The sequence below is a fragment of the Ambystoma mexicanum genome, chromosome 6q, assembly GCF_040938575.1.
Source record: "Ambystoma mexicanum isolate Mex_15411 chromosome 6q, UKY_AmexF1_1, whole genome shotgun sequence".
NCBI lineage: Eukaryota > Metazoa > Chordata > Amphibia > Caudata > Ambystomatidae > Ambystoma > Ambystoma mexicanum.
In genome coordinates, this window is record NC_090937.1 from 992,526,079 (window position 1) to 992,543,908 (window position 17,830).

At 45.7% G+C, this 17,830-nt stretch overlaps 1 protein-coding gene across 19 annotated transcripts in view; it reads right to left on the reverse strand.

The window, feature by feature from the left end:
* Positions 1-17,830, reverse strand: part of SORBS2 (sorbin and SH3 domain containing 2) — a 923,152-nt gene that overhangs the window by 251,524 nt on the left and 653,798 nt on the right. For 10 of the 19 annotated variants that reach the window (XM_069631529.1, XM_069631528.1, XM_069631527.1 and 7 more), the window contains one exon: positions 3,756-3,839. The exons of the other annotated variants lie outside the window; for them this stretch is intronic. In XM_069631529.1, coding sequence (XP_069487630.1) covers positions 3,756-3,839 — 84 coding nt within the window. The remainder of the gene's footprint in view (positions 1-3,755; positions 3,840-17,830) is intronic. 19 annotated transcript variants of the gene reach the window in all.

Below are 17,830 nucleotides of genomic sequence, written 5' to 3' on the forward strand. Positions count from 1 at the left end.
TACAACCGCGTCATGCTTGAAGCCCTCAATACCATTGCCCCCCTCAAACTGTGCAAACAAAAACCGCGGCTCCACCTTAATTCCTGGTTTACCCCGCACTTACGCGACCTGCGCAAAGAAAAAAGAAAAGCTGAGGCCCATTGGAAAAGCTCACCTTCTCTAGTCAACAAAAACAACCTCACCACAGCCTCCCTTACCTACAAAGAAGCCATCCTAGCTGCTAAAAAGGAAGTATATAACAATGGATCACTCAAGCCCTATCAAATACCAAGGAACTCTTCAAGATCCTTAACGAACTGGAGTCCCCTGTTGCCCCGCTTGATACATGCACCCCGGACACTGAATGGTGCTCCAATATTCAAAAGGCACTGCTTGACAAAATTGCCTTGCTCCAAGACAAGATTAACACTAAAAAAAGCTACCTCGCCGACTCAACGGGTAACCCCCCATCATACAAAACCCTTTCTCCTAAACACTTCGTCAAACCTTTCAGCTTCTCACCCCTCGCCATTAAGGAAGTCAAAAATATCATAACGAAGCTTAAGCCTTCCAATTGCCAAGGTGACGCCTGCCCTGCACTGGTCATAAAGGAAGCTGCACATGATCTTGCCCCTTTCATTACCTCTTTCATTAATGCCTCTTTCAAATCGGGCATTGTACCTGACAACCTTAAGGATGATAGGGTCATCCCATTAATCAAAAAACCTAATCTTGATCCCAGTAATCCCTCTAACTACAGGCCCAACACCACGGTGCCTTACCTTCTCAAAATTCTGGACCGCACATCCTATCTCCAAATCCAGGACTATCTTGAAACCAACAATCTTCTAGGGCTTAGACAATCTGGCTTCTGTCCCAGACACGGTACTGAGACAGCCTTAATCGACTTGAAAACCCAAATTGAGGAGCTGAAAGACAAGGGCAAACTGGCACTCCTGCTCCTCCTTGATCTTTCAGCTGCCTTTGATTTGGTCGATCACCAAATCCTCTGCCACCACCTCAAAATTGCAGCCCACTTCTCCGACGCAGCCACATCTTGGATTAGCTCTTTTCTGGCAAACAGAACCATGAGGGTCTTCTCTCCCATAGCCGCAGCTGATCCAGCCCACGTCCCGTGCGGAGTTCCACAAGGATCTTGTGTATCTCCCACACTTTACAACGTGTTTACTAAACCGCTCTTTGATATACTTGACTATCTGGGTGTCTCCTACACTAATTATGCGGATGACACCCAGATACTCATCCCTATCACTGGCGATTATGTAACAGATGCCAAAGCTCTCAATAGAGTCTACACTGTCATTCAAGCCTGGATGGCTCATCATGGGCTTTGCCTTAATGATGGAAAGACGGAATTAATCATTCTTGCATCTCAATACAAACTCACTAAACTTGACCCCAAGTAGATTCCTTCATTATTGACGGGAACGATATTAAAGTCTCCAGCGCCACTAAAACACTTGGAATATATCTCGACTCGACTCTATCCCTCAATCGACAAACCAACGCAGTTGTCTCAGCATCATCCTATACTTGCAAATTGATTACAGCATGTCGCCCCTTCTTGACAGCGAAGAACTGTCTGATTCTCGCCAGAACCCTCATCATGTCCAAAATCGATTACTGCAACGCCCTCTACCTAGGGACTAGTCAAAGAAACATTGATAAACTCCAGGTCATGCAGAACAACGCCATAAGGGCAGCTCTCAACGTTCCTAGGCGTTCCCACATATCTAACACGAGACGCAACTTGCACTGGCTACCCATCACTCACCGCATATCCCTCAAAGCACTTGTTCTAACACACAAGGCCCAGAACAGCGCAGCCCCGGCTTACCTTTCCACGCGCCTCATACAACACACAGCAACTAGACCATTAAGATCTTCTCAGGCTCATACGCTGACTATTCCCAGTTTCAAGCTACAGACAGCCGGAGACTCGAGCTTCCCTGTCCTTGCGGCTAAGCTCTGGAACACTCTTCCCAATGCTCTCAGAAACGTTCCTCACATCTATGCCTTCAAAGCTAAAACTAAACTGTGGTTACATGAACGGGATGCCCTAGCCTCCTCTTTATAAACCTTACATCTGTCAATCACATCACCGACTGCTCATTGTACATAGACTGTTTTATACTGTATTCTTAGATTAGCTCCTCTCCTCTCTTTTGATGCTCTGAACTTTATGAAAATATGTGTAAAAATGTATAGTGTATCTATTTGCTGTAACTTGTAACCGCCTCTTTAAACATGCGCCCAGATGCCCCGCGGCAAGGTGCGCACTATAAATAAACAAAATACAAAAAAAAAAATACTACAAGGTGACTGAACTTGGTGGCTTCTGCAATATAACGTTTTTTGTGGAAGTGGCCTTCTGCTTTTAGGTTCTCAAACAAGAGCCTATGGACGGCGTGCCCTGGCTCATACAGGCTCAATTGTTTACTGCACGTACAATGTTATAATACGCAGAAACACATAGTGAAAATAACTTTTATCACTTAATTTGGCAAGCTAAGTTACTGAATGAACTTGTGCGCTTCTATGGATACGCTTTTGACATAAAGCACCGCGCAGATGTTAACTGATGAAGAGGACACACATGCATATATGAAGGTTATGTGGGACATTCAGGAAAGGATTTGTTGAAGTTCTGAAGTAACAGGGTTGGAAACAGGCCTAAACATATTTTGAAACCTTGTGTCTAGTGAAAGTGCAAGGCAGACAAAAAAGTTTCTTACAAATTGTGACCACAAAAAGAGGGGACCCCCCTAAGCCAGCATCCTCTAGTATAGACGTCTGCAACCTTTGCCTTTCCAGATATTGATGACTACAACTCCCATCAGCTATAGCCAGCCTAGTCAATGGTCATGGATCATGGGAGTCGTAGTGCAAAACCATCCTGAAAACCACTGCTTGCAGACCCCTGCTCTAGGACATGGGACTATGCCAAGGTGCATGGGGTTGTCAGCAGCAGAGGCTGAAACCGTGATGCGTCGAGAGTGAAAGGCACAGCCGTGCAAGGACATACTTTTACAACAAAAAATGTATGTTGTAGAAACGTATGCCTCAAGTTTTAAAGAGGAAATAAAAACCCCACTGTGTGCAAAGAGACTTATTCGATTCTCTAGACTTAAAACATGAAAATACTTTTTATGATTTGTGCCACAACGGTGAACGACAACGGTATTGCACTGTAATGTAACCATTATGTTTGTACCCACCAATACTTTGTACGATTGTCTAATCTTGCTTTAAGAACTTCCCCAGCTAATGGGACTTATGTAACTGGATTGTAGCGCCCTGATGCCTGAGGGCTTGTGTGCACTGTATAAATGCAAAAAATAGATAAATAAAAAAATAAACCAGAAAACCGATAGTCTGCAAAGTCTGTTTTACTCGAAAATGTGCCCAGCACAGCGATATGATGCATTTACCCATTTTAAAAGCAGTGTGAAAAGAGAAACACATATATTCCCTGTGCCCTGTGATGTCACCTGCCCTTGTACACGCACCATTGACGTTTCTGCCTAGGGGTTTCTGCAAGAAGTTGTAACCGTGCCTAAGGGGTGAGATGGTGAACAGGCGACAGGCCAGCAAAAGGTAGGCTGCACGGAAAGCATGCGGCACTGCACACGAACACACGACTGGGGCCGACGCCTGCTGTGCATGGCCCCACGTAGGGGAGCACTGCACACACACGGTGCCGGGTCCTTTTCATGCTTTCTCTCTGACTCTGCCAACGCTGCAGGTACACTTACCGGGCGTCCAAACTCCATTTCGGAAAAGAACTTATACCAGGGTTCATTTTCTAAATCTAGCTCCTCGAGGTCTACGCGCTGGGCCTGGGGAGGGTGTGAAGGAAAAGGGGAGGGAGAAAGGGACAGTACACTGAGCAGAAGCGGTAGAAATGTAACGGTTCACTCACTGCACGTGCATGCGAAACATGAACACCAAGCCACGGGCAAGAAAGAACAAGGCACAGGAAAGCGAGCATGGATGTCACACCAGGACAACAGTCTCCCTCAAGGAGGCAACGCAGCTATTGATCTTATCTGCCTTACATCATAAGCCCACCTCTTTGGAATGTCCATTAAATGTGCTGTTGCATGAGGCAAAGTGCTTTACCTGAGGATTCTGACTCAGGTAGTCATAGGGTCACTCTCCCGGTGATGGCCTGTAACGATTTTAAGGTCATGGTATATACATTTTGCACGGGAGTAAATGCATTTTGCCCTATTTTTGCTGGTGGAAAGCACCCACCCAAGCAATGTCTCTTGAGAAGGGATCATGCAAATTAACAAAGGGGGTCCTAGAAGTCCCTCTGTCAAACATTAGTCCTGGTTACGAGGGACTTACCCAGAGTCTTTAGCTCACTATCTTTCACAGAGAAGAAATATCCCAAACATATCAGTCTTTGTCCTTCCCTAGGGCAGTCCAGCACCGAAATGCTAAGCAATTCTCCTCTAAACAAGAGTACCAACAGCAACCCCAGACACGTGTTTCGGTCTGGTTGGACCTCATCAGTAGGGAGGAGCTGTGCCTCTCTAAGAATAGTGAGCAAGGGGTCCACGCCTGGATTCCCCTAGTAACTTAGGGTGAGACCCAAAGTTACTTAAATTATGCAAATTAATTTCTCCTCTGTGAAAGGTAGTGAGCTAAAGAATCTGGGTAAGGCTCTCGCAACCAGGACTAATGTCTGGCAGAGAGACTGCCAGGATCCCCCTTGTTTCTTGAGAAGGGATCTACACACATCTGTTGGAAACATGTATATGTGTAAACATGTTAATACTAGACGGTAAACATGGTTGAGGAGATTGAGGTGGAGAAGGTGAGTGGTTCTGTATGAACTTTTTCAAATTCCCACTCCTGGGTGTGCTTGCAGATCAGGTGGTGTAGCTGCATAGACCCTGCACCCATGTGGAAGTCTGCACATGGTACGGTCAGGGAGGGGCTGGGTTGGGAGTCTGTTAAGGCCTGTGTCTGAACATGTTTCAGTGGAAGCTGTGCAAATATCAACATCTTGATCTGAGAAGTCACGGATGAGAAGGGGTTTGCCGCACACCTACATGCGGATACATAGTTAGGGCGGCTCTGTAAATAACGGATACCATGATGCACTTTCCGACATTGGGGAACTAAAACAGAGGAGCACCTATGCAGATTCAATTGACCCTACATGCGTCTGCTGGAAGAGGTATGCACTGGAGGGGGTTGTATGAATACGCATGTGTGGACATGTTTCAGCCGGTGCAGTATGTTGAGCAGGGGCTGTGCAAATACTCATGTAGGGGCAGGCCTCAGGATGAGGGGGAGTGGCTCTGTAGGGGATTACCAAATACGTACATCAAGACATGTTTTGGAAGGACTACATTTGAAAGGGTAGCAGTTGTGTACAAATACACGTTTCCTATTGTTGAATTGATGATTCTCAAGTACTTGTGTCTCAGCATGTTCTAAAACCAGGCCAAGTGGATTAGGGCCTGTTCGCGCCACCGCCTGGACATGGTTCAGCAAGAGGACGAGTGGTTGAGTAGGTGGTTGCATAATTGACTATCTCTGAACGTGATTCTGCAGAACAAAGTATAGTGTTGTATAGTGTGAGAGAAGAAGAGACCCCTGAGGAGTAGATGTGCAAACACTTACATATGCTCATGTTTTAGTAAGTGAAGATGCACATATGCATGTTGAGGTTGTACACAATCTGGCACCTGCCTATTGCTAATGGCGCAGGGTGCAAGAGTAGAGACAGTACAGCACTGTGTCTAATGTGTTTCACTAGGAGCCATTGCATTGGCGCTTTGCTGAAACCCATTTCTGGAGAGAGTTACTTACATGGGTGGTTGGTTACTGGCCAGAGCAACCCACTTGCATTCCTCTTTGCATGCTCAGGTATGTACTACACGTGACTGTGTCTAGTGTACATATGAAAGGCAAGCATGGTGTAGAGGTGCTTTTGGATCATGTATCCATCGGGCTGCTCGTCCTTTCACTTCCCTGCTCCAAATGAGCGCAGTAGAATAGAGGGAAATGCAAACCTGCCATACAGCGGCAGTCCATCGGCATAGAGAGAGGACAGTAGGAGTCAGCACAGGCCCATCACAGACTGCACCGATCTGCAGCCCCATCACTTTCCTCCACCTCCCACCTTGCCTGCTCCTCGGTCAGCCACCCCCCACCCTATGACGGGTCATTATCCCCCCATTACCCTCAGCCTCTAGGATTCTGAAAACAGTAATCATCCAACCAAGCGTATCACTGTCAGTAAGTCACTGTCATCAGAGAATACCACCAAGCCGCGTGTTCGCAAGAATGATAACTGGAATCAAACTGATTCTAATCGATGAAAGCAATGTCTGCACCTGCCAAATACATGTGATTGACTAAACACCAAACACTTCAGACAGCCCTTTATGGAACATCTGGTGTGGATGAGGGGTGTGCTATACCAGAGTAAACACGGTGTAATGGGTGCTATCAAGTGTTAATCCACGTGAGAACAATGACAGATTTCTACTCGCAGGCATGGGGACCACTTGATACCGGTGATCACGGACACGAGGGCCGCGTAGAGAACATGCTGCCTGTCTGTTCCCCACTCCTTATCGCACTGCCCTTTTCAGTTCTTCTCTTTCCTCTGCTACTGTCACAGCTCCTTATATTGGTGCCAACCTGTGTAATCCTGTTACCAGAGTTATTTACCACAAGATGTTTACAAGTGGCGGTTATGCATCTGTCACTCCCTGTTTGAAAATTAAGTTTAGTTTCAGTACCAACATGGTACGATCAATTTTAGTGTTACGCGAAACCACAAGCGAGTCAATTATCTCTATCATGGGACTAGTTATGAATAGAACATCAATAGTGGAATGGGAGAATGGGCCAAACTAGGTAGCCTGCCATCCTCAGTCACCACTGACATTCCCATTGATCCTACACAGATTCCACTTCTTCATTAATGTATCCCATCACAACTTTCTTTTACAAGGACACAGGACATCTTAATTCATCTGAGGGATAAAGAAGATCGATATTATCCTTCATGCGTCCAGGATCTGGGCAAAAAAAACTAAAGTCCCCTGCACATAGATCCATAGATAAAGGGTATACTGAAATCTACCGAAATAATATTTGTTCTAATTCCTACCTTATTACATCCTCATTACCGCTAGCTGGGTTAATGTAAACATTAATTAATAGAAAACCTTTCTTTACCAAGCCCATAGTGTCAGATAACTATACAATAGATTCAGAGTTTGACTTCCAAAGCTCAGATTCTCAATTTGTATTATTATTATTATTATGTTTTTAAATTTTATTGTATAAAGCACATATCTAGCTCGAGAGCAGTGGCGCACTGTACAGAGTGTGGGTAGCCAGCATTTGGGCTGCCATCTTTTAAAATTAGCACAGTATTGTGAAGTCTGGCCATCGGTATGTGAGGCCATTGTTATTAGTCCTTGGTCAGGTGTTGTTGAAAAAACAATGTTTTGAGAGATTTGCGAAATTGGAGAATTGTGGGGGCATTCCGAGCTGACACTGGGATTGAGTTCCAGAAGGTGGGTGCATGACAAGAGAAGGACTGTTTGCGGGTCCTCTCTTTGTGGACGAATTTTGATTCAAGCTAGTTGGTCGATTTGCTGCGTGAGGAGGTGGTGCCACCAAATATGTGGAGCTTAGCCACCAGGTACTCTGGTGTGCTACTCGTGGCTCCTTTGTAGAAGATATATGCAGTCTTGAACAGTATCCTGGCTTGGAGATGTAGCCAATGTTGTTCTCATAGGATGGGGTGATCCAGTCAAATCTCCATGCTCTCGTAATCAGACGAGCTGCAGTGTGGTGGACTGCTTTTAGGGGAGCTAGCTGGGAGCCCTATCAGGAGAGCATTTCCCCCATCGATGTGCAAGCCCACAAGGGCCTGCACTACGTCTGGAAATATTATGGTGGGGTGAAGGGTTTGATTTTTCAAAGGGTAGAGATTCGGAGCAAGGCTATTTAGGCCTTCTAGGCTATGTTTTTCTGTAAGGCTGTCAATGGTGAAGCCTAAGGAATTTGCAGAGTCTGAGAGCTATGGATCAAATCCTTCTAGGTGCATATCATATTTATTCCAACTAAATGATGGGCAGTCGTTATCTCCCTTTTTTGCCTTCATTATTACGTATGTAAACCCATCTATCACCAGAGTCTCGGTTAACCACATTTCTTGGAAAGCCAGCAAATCAAACACAGTGAGATTTAACATTCATAAAGCTGTTAAAATCTCTTGTATTCCAACTCAACAGAGAAGCTAAACGTGGATTAACATTCTGGACTTGTTCCCCTACTGTTGGGTGAGGTACTAGAAAGCCAACCCCACTCCTGTTCTGTGATAAGATAGCTCTGGGATGGCCAATACCTGCCTCCGTCCCAAAGAATCATTTTTACACTGTAAACCCAGAGGGTTGACTTGACCAAACCAACACCCCCCCCCATATGTAATTTTACATTATCCAACTCACTCAATTATTACTTCCCGTTTATGTAGATAAGTATCATAACCTCTCTGAAGGATCTCCTCGTGGGCATCAATCAATAATCCCCATGATAATTCCACCCAAAAGTGCACTGTCAATTCATTCCAAAAATCCTCTTCCGGTAATGTATTCTGTTTCTCATCAGCAGACGAGAGTAGAGACAGAGGAAATACTTTTTAAAATGGGCATAATGCTAGACCTGTTAATTGGCGATTCAATTTAATTTCGAAAAATGGTAGAACATTTAATACAAAAAGATTTCAAGATTTGTGGCACCGTCCCTTGACCCATAGACAAATTATGAAAATCGGCTATAAATTTAGAAGAAACTAAACTATATTGCCCTGCTAAAATGGTGGGAATGAGGTCTACATCCTTTTCAGTAGGTGTAAGAGCAGCCAACAAGGATGCTACAGTTTCGACGTATCCAAAGAAAATTTAAAATTCCCTTCAAGGCGAGTCTGTTGTTAATAGATCATTGATCATAGTGGATCTTGGATCCAGAAGGTCATAGGGCGGTGTGTCCCCTCTAATTGGAGATTAATGCTCCAAAGAGGTTACCTGCTGTATTCAGCACTGTTTCCAATCCTCCCCACAATTATTTGTTTGATGGTTTAATACGTTGTGATGTCATCTGGGTTGAAGGGTTGGTAGTCCTGTTGTAATTCTTCAGTCAGTGGTGACCCGCTCAACATTTATAAAGTGAGCACTGGGTTCTTCTACTACTATGTACATTTGAAGAGGTGAGAGGGAAACATGCAGCAGAACTGAATAGGTGAGTAGGGACTATTTCATTTCTTGTTCTATTTGTCTATCTTCATCATTCAGTTGTCTCTCTATCAGGATTTTTAACAGATTGTCCAACTCCATCTCTTTAGTATAAGTGCATCTTTTAGCAAAGACTTCATAAGGATGTGAATAAACAATTTCTATCTGGATTGGCTCTGGCTTCTCTTGAAGGACAAGTCTTAAGGGTTGGGATTTTTTAAAACGAGTTATGTGCTCTCCTCAATTGTGAGTTTTGGGACATAGAATCAGGGAGGGCAGGAATCTGTTATGCTCCTCGATTAGGTTGCTGATCAGAATGCTGATATTTGGACTCAGGCTAGGTTTTCAATTGTTCTAGATAAGGAAAGGGAAAATATTTTACTCCAGAGGGTATGATAGAAAGGGACATGCTTTGAAATAGCACAGTAACCATCTCTGGTCCTGAGTAGCACATGGGATGGCAGAATTATTTCTTCTCCTCAGGCAGGGGGATCATAGCTATGCCCTGTTAATGCCACCTCTGACACCATATATAGTGGATCACCAGAACACATGACAATGATTATGTTCTTGCCTTCATGGATAATGGACTAAATACCAATAGGTCAGAGAGGTTTGTTTACAATCTTAGCAAAGGGCATAGGGAGGGGCTAAACTGCAGTGAATTTGGGATCTCCTGTTGGCAAGAGATAGTGGTCCATCACCAGGTCTTTGTTCTATCTTGGGGATATAGAACTCAGCACGCTGCTTGATGCACTAAACGCAGTCTAATTTATATAGCACCCAGCATGCTTTTCTATGTTCTGAAAGAAGTCTCAAGGATACAGCGACCAGCATGCGTTCTGGATACTCCCTGGGATTAAGTGTTCAGCTCATTTTCAGGGATAACACTGCCAGCTCCCTCCAATGAATAGTAACCAGTAACTGCATTGCAAAATATTCACTAGACACATTTTTCAGTGCAGAATATTCACCTAAAAGAAATTCACCTACAATATATAATTCAAGAAAATGCACAGATAGTAAGTTTGGGAAAAGGGATAACGTTTTGGGGGGTGAGAGGTTGGTGTTGAGGGCTAAGGGGGGACTGCAGGGTTCCTCGCCTACATTTTACTGCTGCACTGAATTGACAATCGGCCAAAGTTCAAAGGAAATATTATGCAATGAAAAAATCATTGGTAAAAACACATGGAACCAAAACGGTTATAGTGACCAGCTCACCTCCAACGATATGACGCCCAGCTCACTCCCATGAACACGGTGCCAAGCTCTCTTCCAGGGCTATAGTGCACAGCTTACCTCCAGGGATTTTGTTCCATGCTCACTCTTGCAACCAACCCCAGATGCTCTGATCATCTGTCTAGGTTGCCTTCCCACTCCTTGGCAGTCTCAGGACACTGAGCTCTCCTTGGACTTTCAAATATCTCTTCACACTAAGGTCCAGTGAGCTCACTGCTCTATTGGGCTTCTAGGCTTCCTTGGAACTCATATATTTCCAATCGTAAATGCTGACTAATTATCATAAACAGGTGAAACTCATAGAAAGAAGCCTCGTCCAAGGGGAGGGAAAAACCCTCCATAAAAGCCAGAGCAGAGATTCATCAGTGAGGGCATTTTGATTAGTAAAGCAGCGAGAGATGGAGCAGAGGGGTTGGAGGTGCCAAAAGAGGTGACGGTGCAGAAGGACTAGTTGAAGGTGCAGGAGGGGGTGCAGTTGCAAAAGGAGTTGAAGGTTCAGGGGAAGGTGGAGCTGCAGAATGAGCTGAAGGTGCAAGCAGAGGAGATGAGCATCAAGGAAGAAAGGGTGAGAGCACAGCAAAAGAGGTTGATGGAGGTCAAAAGTGCAGCGTGAGAGAAAGAGGAAGTGGGGAGAGAGAGAAAGAGACAAGGATATGTAGAGACAGAGGTCTCTCTCCCGTCTGAAGACAGGAAGCAGGAGAAGTATAAAGGAGGAAGGAACAGTAAGTAGTTGGAAGAGGGCAGTGGGAGCATGAAACAAAGCAGAAGATTGTGGGAAGTCCCTTGGAGGTGTAGAGACAGTGATAGTGAGAGAGCATGATAACACAAGCCTATCTGATGATGGGGCTAACATTTCATAACAGGCCTAACATCCGCTTTTGGAGAAAAGAGCAGAGCTGCATACACAGCGAAGGGGAAGGAACCCTTATATTGGTCTGTAAACATAGTATCCCTGATTCAATGATCATGAACAGTTCTGAACTGAAATTAGGACTTCAGCCCTTGTCTGGTTCCAGATACATCATGGACTTGGTCTGAAGGCTCTGGTAAGCTGTCTTTCCTATTCTGTAGTGTCCCCCTCAGCTCTTGCGGTGGGATCAGGACACTGCCTTTGTCACACAGTACAATGGCAGTTTGTTGTAGAATCGGGGAGGATGCTCCCCAGCGGTCCTAAATGTTAATACCGGTTTTAATAGGTGTTACCACATCCAAGGCCTGGGTAAATGCAATTTATTGGGCATCAAGGAGTTGTGCAAATGAAAGGATTGTTATGCATTTTGACAGTACCTCTGAGGTCTTTAGCTATTATTATTAGGGTATATATTGAGCACGGACCTAGCTTCAGGAAACAACTGAGCACTTTACAGTTATAGGGGGAAGAACATGGTGAGGGGAGCCAAGAACAAGGGAATGGGGAGCTAATAACAGGTGAGGGGAAAGGTGAGAAATTTGTCAGAAAAGGGTCTACAAGCAACTAGGTGAGGAAACTGTGGGGATCATATCACCTAGACTCAGGTAGGGTTGGTAGTGGAGGGTGTGCGGACCTATGTGTTAGGGAGGAGCCATTGCTTGAATAGGAGGGTAATGAGCTCATTCATGAACTGTAAAAGTGAGGGGCGAGTCTGATGTTGGCTGGGAGGAGGTTCCAGAGTCTTGGAGCATAGACAGAGAAGTCTTGTCTACTGGGTCCTTTCTTCCAGCATCATCGGAGTTCATGTCTGCACATTTCTTTACTTCTGGTGGATCAAAGGCCTCCATAGATGCTGAATTTCTCAATGAGGTATCTTAGGGTCTTCAGGGTGATAGCCTTGTAGATGATGCAACAGGATTGGAATGTGATACCGGCAGTGGTAGCCAGTGTAGTTCAATGAGTGTAGGGGTGATGTAGTTGAATATGAGGAGTGCTTTGATGAATCGTGCTGCAGCATGCAGGACACATTTCAGCAGTGCCAGGGTAGTTGCTGGAAGTCCTACCAAAAGATCAGCGCCACCATCCAGATTGGACGAGACCAAGGCTTGGACAGCAGATCTGAAGTTGTTTTCTGGGATGAAGGGCTTGATTTTCTGCAGGAGAGAAAGTTGGTACCAAGCCGTTTGTGTCTTCCTTGCTATGTACTGTTTTAAGTAAAGGTGTCTCTCTGTGTCGAACCCAAGGGACTTGGCACAGGTGGTCAGCTGATGTGTGAAGCCCTCAAGGTGCATATCAGAGAGGCAGGGCTGGATGTCAGGGTGTTCGGTGTTGTTGGTTAAGAGTAGGAATTCAGTCTTGGAGGGGTTGAGCATCAGTTCAGCACTAGAAATCCATAACTGGATTAATGAGAGACAGGTCTTGAGCCGGTGGATGTCTTCGATGGAGGATATAGTGAGGTAGAGCAGAGTGTCATCTGTGTATTGGTGGATGCAGATGTTGTGTGGAACAAGACAGATTCCAAGTGGTTCCATGTGAAGATTGAAGATCACAGGGGAGAGGTTGCATCTTGCGGGACTCCAGAGGTGATGGGTAGAGTTTGTGATCTGGAGGAATCAATTTGTGCAAACTGGTTGCGAGTTACAATTTCGACCAGCTGTTACGCTCACCTGGTCTCTGCAGGGACGTTGGGGCATGGTTGCAGCCCTCCCTGGAAGTGGATCATCCTTGTAATGCTTCTTCCCCTGCACATATGCTGTGGGCTGCAACAATTGGTGTCACTGCTCCTGCATGGATATGAGAGATCGTGAGAATGCTGCTATGTGACTGTTGTCTCTCTTGAACCCTTCTTCCCAAAGTGTGGTGAGCATGCGCCGACCCATATAGGCTTACCTGCTGATTAATGATGATGAGCTCTCCGTCCCACTTCTCACTGCAGGTGCACCTCTTGATGGACCGAGTTCCTTCACTGGCCCATTGCACATGGCAGCCTAGACCTGCTGTGGCTTAGCCATTCCTGATGGTAAGTGTCTTATGGCTTTAAAATATTTTGATGGTAGTTCCTGATTATTGTCCGTGTCTTTTAATGATGTCTCTCTTCTGCTTTCTTCCAACAAGTGAAATTGCGGCCCTGTGGTAGTTGTGGTGCATGAAGCAAGGCCACAATGGAAGAGAAAGGAGCCCACGATGCTCCGACAGCAGGTGAGTGTTGGTTTAAGGTTAAGCGTGAAGATTTGTCAAAAGCGCGACCTTAAACGTAATGTCTTTGTAATTTCTAACCTTGTCTTTATCTTTTTCTCTTGCAGGTGTCGTCTTCGGATGAACTGCTCGCCGTGCCGCAATGTCGGGGTTGAAGTGCTGCTTTCCGGAGCTCTGGAGATGGATGATGAATGCTAGAGTCAGCGGTGATGCGTGCCGATGAGAACAGGTCCCAAGGTAAGTGCTGAGGCTGGTAGCGGGAATCAAAGGTAAGATGCGCTCAGGTGGCGGTGAGCGTTACGCTGCCATCAGTGAGGAATAACGCCAAGCACTTGCATGAAGGCTTGGTGGAGTTATATAGTCTAGCTCTGGCCAAGCCCATTAGCCTTGGCCTACCGGCCCCACTCTTCCACTCTAAAAAGATGCTGCACTTGCTATCCAGCATTCCCCGGCAGCCACGCCCGAACAGATGCACGTGGAAGTTCCTGCAGGTGAAATAAAGTACTTTTACACCAAATAAAGTGTGTCAGCTTACATTTGTTCATGAGCCTAGCGCCAAAGGCGCCAGGACTGAGTCCAGGTGGGCCTTTTATGCTTTATTGTCCCAAAGGGACAATTAAAAGTTGTGTTACCCCTTACCCTCATTCCCTGATGGTGCGGGGTCTATGTTTTTGGGCCAATGGCCATGACACCAGCTGAGTACAATCTTGATAAAGCCAAAGCAGTGATGTAGATTGTTTGTGAGTATCTGGTGGTCTACTGTGTCAAATGCTACTGAGAGATCAAAGAGAACCAGGAGGCAAGGATGGCCATCATTGAGTATTTTAAGGGTATCGTCGATCACCTTGATAGTAGACGTTTCTGTGCTGTATCTTGGTCTGAAGTCAGATTGGTAGTACTGAAGGAGGTTGTTGGCTTCGATGCGTTGGAAAAGTTGTGTGGCTACTGCTTTCTCAAGGACCTTGCCTATGAAGGGAGGATGGGTGATGGCATGATAGTTGCTGAAGTTGTCAGGGTTCAGTGTTGGCTTCATAAGAAGCAGGAGGATGTGTCCAGTCTTGAGGGTCAAGTGGAAGGTGCCTAGAGTTAGCGAGCTGTTTTGATTGTCAGGTAGGGGAGGAGTGCTTCAGTAGGAAGGATCTTGATTACAGAGACAGGGAGGATGTTGTCAACATACAATGTGGCTTTTAGGGATGCTAGGGTACCAGTGAGGTCTTCCTTAGTGAGTGTCTTGAAATTTGTCCAGGTAGTGTGGTTTTGCGAGCTGGAATGTGTAGAGTGCTGCCATTTAGAGCACTGGTACCTATGTATAGGCATATCATGTTGATCTTGTTGGTGGTGGTGGCTTTTTCAATGGAGTTTAGTATGGGTGGATGGACAGAGGGTCAATTCAGTGCTTGTTGGAATTTGAATATACCTCTGCTTTCATTGTTGGCCTTGACTATGGTGTTTTGGTAGTAGTTGGCCTTGCCAGTGGTGATCATTCGCCTGCATGTAGCACTGAGTTCCTTGAACAAGGCAAGGTTGGATGCGCTGCAGGAGTTTTGCCAAGTCTTCTTTTGTTTTCTTATGGTTCATTTGTTGGCATTGGGTTCCCAAGGTGTAGAAGGTTTAGGCTTGATGGTGTGTTGTTTTACTGGGGCAACGCAGTTGATGTTGTTTGTGAGGGTGTTTGTGAGGGTGGTGTTGAGTTCTCGGAGAAGCAAGTCACAGTCATGGATCATCAGAGGTAGATCAGCCAATGAGATAGCATCCACTGGGAATTTCATGGATGACCTGAAGGCTTGTTTGATGGGTTTTCTGTGAGTTTACTTGACTGGTGTGGTGTGACTAATTTCAAAAGGGATTGCCAAATGGCCTGACCTGTGATGGAGGGTGGGCAAAGCAGTGATGATGAGGTCGAGCTTCTTCACACTGGTGTTTTGCCTAGTAATCTAGGTTACCACAGAATATGGTTGACATGCTGATAGTGATTCTCATGTTTATGAGCAATGAGAATGACAGATAGGTTGCTCTGATTTGCAGCAGATGTGATTTGTGATGTAGGAGATTATGCTAGTTTGTAGAGATGAATTTCATTTTTTAACAGAGCCCTGGGGGAATTACCCGAAGGCTAATGGCTCCCCTCCTTGGGTCATATTGCCATTAGTACCCTAGCACGTCGTACCGGGTTACTAATTGCAATTTTTCTCGAGTTGAGAAATGGTACTGCAACAGTTTCTCGTTTCGACAAAAAAAAGCAAACAAAATGGCTGCCAGGGATAGGCACGTAGTCCCTTTTCCCTTTCCATTGCGGCCATTTAAATCAATGGGGATAAAAATTAACAATCAAAATGGCCGCCATGGAACAGGGCGTAGGGACTACATCAGGGGAGTTGCTAGGTCTGGGAAAGACCCGGGGCTAAACTGATGTCGGAACTGTTGGGACTGTGGGCTAGCTAGTCTTTTGGCTGTAGCTCCTGAGATTCTATCCGGGGCTACAACCAAAATATCAGGGGCTATAGCCCCCTTATCCCCCCCCTAGCAACGCCCCTGGACTACATGTAGCCCCTTCTCCCTTTCCATAGCGGCCAGTCGTGGAAGGAACCCCGGAGCTGTGGCGGCGCGGGAGCCTTGTAGGCCGGGTAATGCCCCGGCGAGGGCTAATGATCTTGCTTCTGACAAGCTCATTGACCCTCGCAGGGTACTAATATGAAATGCTCCTGCCGCCAGTCGCGGACTACATCTTTTAGTTTGTATTCACTTCCACATTCTGTGTGCCACTGTGGCATCTGCCTCATATACATATCTCCATAACACTGGATAATTTAGGCCCACTGGCTCACTTGGGGACTGATTTTTCCAGTGTGAGGACAGAGCTGTCAGATTCACTGGTGCAAGCAAGAGCAATTAGTTCTTCCTTTTAGCTTTACATTGAATACCTTTTTGTTTACTGAGAAGCAAACAGCGTTTAAACTATTAGCAAACCCTCTGCCGATTGGCTGCAGTGCGCATCACCAAACGAGTTTCAATTACCCTTAACATTTGCTTCCCTCACAAACGCTAGCAGCAATCACTCTGCACATTAGTGCTGTGTCCAGTCATAGCCTGTGAGTGTGAAGACATTTTGCCTATTGACTCCCGGCTGTTGTATCCAATCACAGTATTCAAAGCACATGCCTGGTGCTTTGCAATACGCATGTTCATCATTGGCTACCGTGATCTCTATACTTGGCCAGGATCATAGAGGAGCTGGACCCAGAACGTAATTTCAGTCAGTAGGAAAATGAGATGAACTTTGCGGATGTTTTAAAGAGAGTTTGTCACAAGGACAGTAAAAGAGGCTCGAAAAGAGTACACGTCGAGGCCTGAAATCGAAATACAGCACACATGGTCAGAACCCACTCTGGCCTGCAATCACCATGAACAAGCAGTGATGGGACCACTCTCCCGCTACGCACGCATAAACACATCAAGAGAGCAGCTTTCAGGGACAGGCCTCACCTCCACCGTAGAAAAATGCATATACAGTAATCGAACTACCTCCACCAACATGCACAAGCAGTGACCTCCCACTCACACTCTGGCGGGAAAGTAGCCGAGAAGGAAAAACACACATGGAAGAGGGGAATTCATAGGAGAGCCGTATGCCATCTGCTGAACCCCAATGTTGTACTTGTCTCAGGACCTCCATTTTGACCATCAGGAAGATTTGACGTGTACTTTTGAATGATTTCTAATTTGTTGAGTGCAACAATGCAAAGCTCTTCCTGTCTGTCACCTTGCAATAATAACATGCGTGAATTCTCCTTCTGCACGGGTCTGTTACAAGAAAAAAGGTCACTTTTTGTATTTAAAAGTCCAATTGAGATGTATGATCCTACTGTATATAGCAGCCGAGGTAGTGTGCATTTAAACAGTTTCTACATAGGGCCTCATTACGACCCAGGCGGTAAGTTACCGCCTGGGCCGTGACTTTACCACCATGGCGTAAACTACGTTTACGCCATGGTGGTTGGCGGATTTACCGCCCCATTCCGACCTTGGCGGGGCGGTAAGTCCCCAATCCCCATTTACCCTTCCCCATTCCCATTTTTGCCCCATAGGGCATAATGGGAGTGGGGAAGGCGTTAATTACGCCACCGTAAATTACGGTGGCGTAATTAACTCCATGGTCCCTTAGCGCCATGGATTTTAACACCTGCTAAAAGCAGGTGTTAAAAGCTCCATG